The 7,872-nt window shown below is 36.9% G+C and overlaps 1 protein-coding gene across 1 annotated transcript; it reads right to left on the reverse strand.

Moving 5' to 3' along the window:
* Positions 1-6,211: 6,211 nt before the first annotated feature.
* On the reverse strand, positions 6,212-7,153 carry LOC109245218 (olfactory receptor 8K3-like). Its single transcript, XM_019412533.2, has one exon. The coding sequence runs from the start codon at positions 7,151-7,153 to the stop codon at positions 6,212-6,214; it is 942 nt and encodes a 313-aa protein (XP_019268078.2).
* Positions 7,154-7,872: the final 719 nt, after the last annotated feature.

Genomic DNA, 7,872 nt, shown 5'->3' on the forward strand with positions numbered 1-7,872 from the left:
TGGATGGAGTTTGACGGTGACTCCATACATCAAGCTAAGAATTACCATTCTGATCCAGTAATTCCTTTCCAGATGTGTACCCCCAAAGTACAGACAACCACAAGAGTTCATACAAAAACTTTGCAGGTAAATGTTCATGACAGCATTCGTAAGAGATACACCAGTTCATGATAGTCAAAACTTGGGGACAACCCAAATGTCCATCAACCAATGCATGGATAACATCTCTGTTGTCTCCACACAATAAGAAATTAGGAAGCCATACAAGGAAAGAAGTATTGTTATATGCAACAACATGGATGAGCCTTTAACACGTGCTAAGCAAAAGAAGCCAAGTATAAAAGGGCACATCTGTGCGTATTATATTATATAATTCCATTATATGAAATATCCAAAAGAGATGAATCCATAGAGAGAGAAAGCAGATTAGCGGTCAGGAACACCAAATTCATTCTCAGGAGACAATTCAGTTAGGGACATATTTCGGGTGGATATTAAAAGCATCATAAATCTCACGGAATAAATGAGAATATCAGAGTGTGTGCTCTCTTTTAAATCCATGCTACTAAATACAAGTCCCCTTATATATGAGAAAAGATATGACGTGTTTCTAATTATCTTTAGAGTTCTATGTAAAACACTAAACTTTATTTTACATGGTTCTATTTACATTACTTTGTACGATTATTGAAGGTAACCTGGTTCTTACCTTTTAGATCTGTTTTTTTCCCTCCCAACTTTTCTTCAAACATGTAAAAAACACAATGAGATTAGAGTTGGACCTTCACTATAAAACTACCCTAAGGATAGAGGTGAGAGAATTAAATTATTCCCCAGCCCTGCCCCCTCCTATTGCCAAATACATCTTTTTGCACTAAATTAGGTGACAATGAGTATATTCAACATGGAAGGTCAACAAAATATAGATTTAAATATATATACTTACACATCAAAGTAATTTTCAAGGGGGAATAGAGTTTTAGAAAAAAAACTATTAAATAAGTGGAAAATACACTGTAATTGTAATCAAAATACATATTACTGCTTTAAAATTTTGCAAGAATTCTTCTTTATTGAAATTTGTATGTGCACATATTTTAATCTTAATTCCAATCTACATGAGATATGCTTTTCGTTATTTAAGGGATAATCTGATGGCATTTCAGAGACTATTCCAAAGCTTACAGGTAAGGAAGAGGGGCAATCCTGTTATTAATCAGATGTTATGGGGTGATGGAGGCATTACATACTGATATCAATGCTTTAATAGTTTGCTTTCACCTCACTTCCAACTAAAAGGGATGGTTTGAAAAGGACATTGATAAATTTGGGAAACACATGATGTATTTGAAACAGAGAAATTGCAAGTGTTACAAACACATTGAGGCAATCCTTTTACTTTAGAGGGACTGGAAACCACTATGGAAAAGTGTGATTTGAGTTAGAAATTCTGAAAATATCCAATTAACTACGCATAATAGTATCATATTTGACATTTTACTAAGGGTCCAAGTGAAAGAAACTAAACAGGAAAATCTTAAGGTCTTGGGTGTGAATTTCTTAACCAATTCCCTTTTCAGAGATTGCTTTTTTTTCCCCCACTATTCAATGATTACAACCTTGCTGCATCTTAGCAAACGTCTAGCTTTCACCAAAAATTATAATAAAGATGTTTACAACCTTGTATTTGCCCAGAAACTTCAGTTAACAAAAGAGAACAGTTAAAGAGATGGTTAAATCATGGAAGCGGGTGGGGGTTTGGGGACAATAATGTAAATGGGAGGTGGGGTCCTGAAGAGTCACTAGACTCAGAGTTAGTCACAGAGACAGCTACAGTGTACTCACCTGCGAGGTGGAAAATCTCTGGGCTCCCATTTGTTCATGGCACAACCCAGTAAGGATTTATGGATGACTTTACTCCTTTGAGTCTCTCCCTGAGGAGAAAGAATACAAGCTAATTATGCCTCAAGAATTTGAAAATATCAAACAAAGGCGTGGTATATCTCCTAATTCTACAGGACATCTTTATATTCCCCTGCTAATAAAGTTAAGTTAGATACCTTTCCACAATGTCTCCTGGTAAAGTCTTTCTATTGTAACCCAGCGATCTGGAATCAAATCGTTGTATTTGTAGGAAAGATGTTTTCATTTTTCTTGCAACCCTTAATGATCTTCTTCTACTACAATGGCTTTTTATGAGTTTATCTCTGGGGGCAGAATGAAGATGATTGAATGATGCTTACTACATCATTAAAAAAATTTACAAGTAAAAGTAAAAATTTACAAGTACTTGTTTTCCCCTTTTTTTTGTGGTGTTTTAACTTATTTAAACATAATATACTTATTAACAAATGCATGCATCGTACATTTTTGCAAATTCAAGACAACTGTGTAATCAGAATCCAGATCAAACAGCTATGATGATAGAAAAATTGAAACATTACCAGGACCCCAGGAGAATCCTTCAGTCTGCTGTCTGCGATGAACTGTCCCCTTAAACACACACACTCACATGTGCACACACACATGAATAATTCTTTTTCTGCCTGCTAACAATGTGAATTATTTTTATCTATTTTTGTTACTTTTATTTTTTTAATTTTTTTAAAACGTTTTATTTATTTTTAAGACAGAGAGAGACAGAGCATGTGTGGGGGAGGGGCAGAGAGAGAGAAAGAGAGAGAGAGAGAGAGAGGAAGACACAGAATCTGAAGCAGGCTCCAGGCTCTGAGTATCAGCGCAAAGCCTGAAGCGGGGCTCGAACTCAAGCACTGGGAGATCGTGACCTGAGCCGAAGTCCGACGCTCAACGGACTGAGGCACCCAGGCACCTCTGTCATATATTTTTTAAGGATAATAATTTATAGTTTATAAAAACATATTGCCCTGACATAGAGAAGAATTTCTTGAAAATGGTAATTAAAAACAGCTACTCCCACATCCTTTATGTCCACACCAATATCTTTTGTCATCTTCATATTGTATTTCTTGTCAACTCTTTATGGATTTGGAACAGTTACCTTTATATTATGCTTACAAAGCCTTTGTCCACGATTTGTCTGATTATGTAGGTCTGATAAAAGTATCCTCTCCCTCCGGCATCTAGGGGTGCCTGGGTGGCTCAGTTGGTTGAGCATATGACTTCAGCTCAGGTCATGATCCCGCCCTCCATGGGTTCAAGCCCCAGGTGGGGCTCTGACAGTTCAGAGCCTGGAGACTGCTTTGGATTTTGTGTCTCCCTCTCTCTCTGCCCCTCCCCCACTCATTCTGTCTCTCTCTATTTCTCAAAAGTGAATAAACGTTAAAAAAAAATACTCCCTTGGGCATCTGGATGGTTTAGTTGGTTAAGAGTCTGACTCTTGATATTGGCTCAGGTCATGATCTCATGGTTTGTGAGTTTGAGCCTCGTGTTGGGCTCTGTGCTGACAGATAGGGATTTTCTCTTCTCTCTCTCTCTGCCCCTCCACACCCTCTAAAAAAAATTTTTAAAAAAAGCATCTTTTCCCATTGTTAGAGTTTCCTTCTCATACTATTAATTGTGATGAACATAATTTCTTAAGTCAGTGCAATGAATCATTTTAAATCTTAGATAACCATTGTTTTATGAGGTCTGTTTAAAATGCTTTATATATTTCAATATCTCCAAGATGTTTCACTATTCTTTCCTTTTAGATGTTTGTATTTCACACTGAGATCTTTAATCAAGTACAACTGAGTCTGTATAGGGACTGGATACGCGCCCAGATCCTTTTTTCTCTCCAATAAATATACAAATTGCCTAAGAGTATTTATGGAAAAGATTGTTCTTCCTCTTTGAGAAAATAGTGATGCATCCATCATAAGTTAGGTAACAGTGTATTTGTAGATCTGTTTCTGAAGTCACTATTGTATTCCATCAATCATTTGGTCTGTTTTCTGGACAATGTTCTCTTTCCTTTTTTTTTTTTATTGCAGTGTAATTGACACACAATGTATGTTAGTCTCAGATGTAAAACACAGTGAATCAACGTGTTTATCCATTATGTTATGCTAACCACAAGTGTAGCTACCACCTGTCAATACCATTGACTATATTTTCTATGCTGTACCTTTTATTCCTGTAACTTAACTCATTCCATAATTGGAAGCCTCTATCTTCCTCTCCCCCCATCCCCAGCCTTTTTGCCTATCCCCCATCCCCCTCCTCTCTGGAAACCATAAATTTATTCTCTGTATTTATAGGTCTACATCTAACTTTGCTTGTTTGTTGATTTGAGTGTTTTGTTTTTAGATTCCGTATATTAGTGAATCATATGGTATTTGTATTTCTCTGTCTGGCTTGTTTCGCTTACCATAATACTTTCTGTGTCTACCCATGTTGGCACAAATGGCAAGATCTCATCCTTTTTTTTTTTTTACATTTATTTATTTTTGATAGAGACAGAGCACAAGTGGGGGAGGGGCAGGGAGAAGATGAACCAGAATCCCAAGCAGGCTTTGTGCCATCCTCGCAGAGCACGACGTGGGGCTCGAACCCATGAACCGTGAGATCATGACCTGAGCCAAAGTCGGGTGCTTAACCAACTGAGCCACCCAGGTGCCGCAAGATCTCATCCATTTTAAGGCTGAGTAATATTCCATCGTGTATAAATTCCACATCTTCTTTATTCTATCATCTAACAGTGGCTACTTGGGCTGATTCCATATTTTGGCTACTGTAAGTACTCCTGCAGTGACTATAAAGGTGCATATAACTTTTTGAATTAGTGTTTTTGTATTCTTTTCTATTCTTAGGGCAAATACCCAGTAATGACATTCTTGGATCACGTGGCATTTTCATTTCTAAATTTTAGAGGAACCTCTTAAGTTTTTAGAGCCACTATTTCCACAGCGGCTATACCACTTAGGAAAAAAGAAATTTAATTACTATAGCTTTGTAATAGGTCATGAAATCTGGTAGTATAACTCCTGTAACTTTAATCGTTCTTCAAACTATCTTTGTATTTTTGGCATTTTGCCTCTCTTAATTAAGTTTATAATCAGCTTCCATAAATCTAAAATAAAGAAGGAAAAAGAATGAAAGAATGAAGAAGGGAAGATTAAAAAATAGTTTCTATAATAATTTAAAACTATCTAGTTTATTAATGTTTACACATTAAAATAATATTGCTTAATTAAATAAATTGGTATCTGTTATTGGAATGCCTCTGTATTCTTTCTTCTATAATAGTCTAGATATTTGGATTTCCATGTAATCTTTAAAATCGACTTGACTATTAAAAAATGCTGCTGCAGTTTTGATCGTTACTACATTAAATATATAGAATAATTTAGGGAGAACTAACCACCATGCAACATTTATTTCTTCTCAGCAATGGTATGGTATATGCTACATTTATGACTTCTTTAATAATTCAGTAATGTTTTTATAGTTTGTGGCAGAGATGTGATGCAACTTGCTCATTAAATTTTCCCTAAGTATTACAGACTTTTCATTTCTAGTGTAATTGATAGTTTAAAACTTTACTTTTACCTTTTTTTGTTATTGTAGAGCAAAAAAACAAATCTGATCTTTAATATGCTGACTTAATGTGCACTAACCTTGCAAAATTCAGTTATTATTTCTAATGTTTCAGCATGAACAGTTTTGAAATTTTAATGTAAACAATTATGCCACCTGAAAATAAATACACTTTTATTTCTGCTTTCCCCAAGCATATACAGGTACACATATCGCTTAATAAAAGCTGAGATGCTTCCCACAACAAGAGGATAGAGTTCAAGTGTCATTAAGGTAGATACAATTGATTATTCATTATTGTGTGTATTTCCCCCAACAGGAACAATAGTTGCCATCTTCTATATGCCATATGCCATTGTGGTGGGGACTAGCATTTATTTAACATTTAGGCAAAGACATTAGAAAGCCTTTTAAGTAATAATATCTAAGGGGAGATGCATTACAACAAACCCAAGAAACAATACAAGTTGTCTTCAATTGTAACATAAGTACTTAGCAATGTGAGAACAGTAGTCTGGACTTCAGTCACCTCCACTGAAACCAAAAATCATATCAGAAGGATCATCATTACTGAAACATCTATACATTGAAAATGGGAAAAACAATTCTAGTTTTCCGTGACTTTTATACATTAGTCCTTTCTAAGGCCTATGGCATATAATCAACAATAGTCTATAAACTAATTTATTATATACGTAGTTCACAGTGAACTCTACATAGGCAGTTTGTGCAGATTTTTCCATATCCGACGCAGGGCACCTTTTACCTCTTTGTTCCTCAAGCTGTAGATCATGGGATTCAGCATAGGTATTATCAAAGTATAAAATACAGAGGCAATTTTATCAGTATCAAACGAATGACTGGATTTGGGTTGCACGTACATGAAGAATAGAGTGGCATATAATACAATGACCACTGTCATATGGGATCCACAGGTGGAGAAGGCCTTGTGCCTGCCCTGTGCGGAGTTCATGCTGAGGATGGCCATCAGGATCAAGATGTAGGAGACAAGCACTATCAGAAGAGATGACACCAAATTAAATGCTGAAAAGATCAGTATTATCAACTCAATGTCACGTGTGCTTGAGCACAACAAAGTTAATAAGGGAAGATTGTCACAATAAAAATGTCTAATGACATTATGGCCACAAAAGGATGACATAAAAATCTTTATGGTGATTATCAGAGAAAGAAAGGCACTGTAGACATAGGGGACAGCCACCAGCACCCAGCACACCTTTTGTGACATAACAACCGTATAAAGCAGAGGATGACAGATGGCCACATAGCGGTCATAGGCCATTGCTGACAGAATGAAAAGCTCGCTGATGATGAACAAGATGAAGAAAGCCAGCTGTGTGGCGCACCCGTTATAGGGGATTGTGTTTTGATTAGCTATGAAATTGACTAACATTTTGGGCCCCACAGCTGTTGAATAACCAAGATCAATGAAAGCCAGGTGTCTGAGGAAGAAGTACATGGGTGTTTGTAGCCTAGAGTCCACCTTGGTGAGGATGATCATGCCCAGGTTGCCCACCACTGAGATCACATAGATGATGAGGAAGAGTCCAAAGACGGGAGCCTGCAGCTCAGGCCGGTCTGTAATTCCCATTAGGATGAATTCTGTTAGCACTGTTTGATTTGGTTGGTTCATCCTGGCCATGAAGGAAGAATGCTGTGGGAAGAAACATCACAAGAGTCCTTGAGATTCTGGAGACAGCATCTGTTCCCATTTTAGAACCCAAAGTCATTATGGGTAAGACAAATCCAAGTTTTTAGATGAGGTGACTTAAGGGGCACCTGAGTGGCTTAGTCACTTAAGCATCTGACTTCGACTTAGGTCATGATCTCACAGTTCGTGGGTTTGAGCCCTATGTCTGGCTCTGTGCTGGCAGCTCAGAGGCCGGAGCCCACTTTGGATTATGTGCCTCCCTCTCTCTCTGCCCCTCCCCAACTCACGCTCTGTCTCTGTCTCTTAATTAAACACTAAAAAAAATTTAGATGTGGTGACTTGAAACAAGACTCACCGCCAACATTGCAGCTGGAACCAAATTTAGAAAGTGTTATAACCTAAGATATACAGTAGCCATTTTTTTGTGTGTCAAATGCTAGCTACAATTATCAAATATATACAACCCCTTTATGACTCTGTCAACAATGCATCATTAGAAACGTTTGATCTTGAGTGGGAATCCTGATATCTTTTTTAGAAATGTTTTTCGCTTAAAAACTGGAAGGAATTATAATAAAAGGAATGCCCTCTACTCCTTGCCCTTGCAACCTTAGTCTCAACCTCCAGAGAAAACCGTGATTAACTAATTGAATAGACTTTGATTTACTTTCCCACTATAACTCTGCATACTAATGGCATTC

This window comes from Panthera pardus, unplaced genomic scaffold (assembly GCF_024362965.1).
Source record: "Panthera pardus isolate Hobbes unplaced genomic scaffold, ASM2436296v1 HiC_scaffold_12, whole genome shotgun sequence".
Lineage (NCBI taxonomy): Eukaryota > Metazoa > Chordata > Mammalia > Carnivora > Felidae > Panthera > Panthera pardus.

Coding starts and splice junctions, on each gene's coding strand:
- LOC109245218 (XM_019412533.2), bottom strand. CDS start 7,153: ATGAACCAACCAAATCAAACAGTGCTAACAGAATTCATCCTAATGGGA.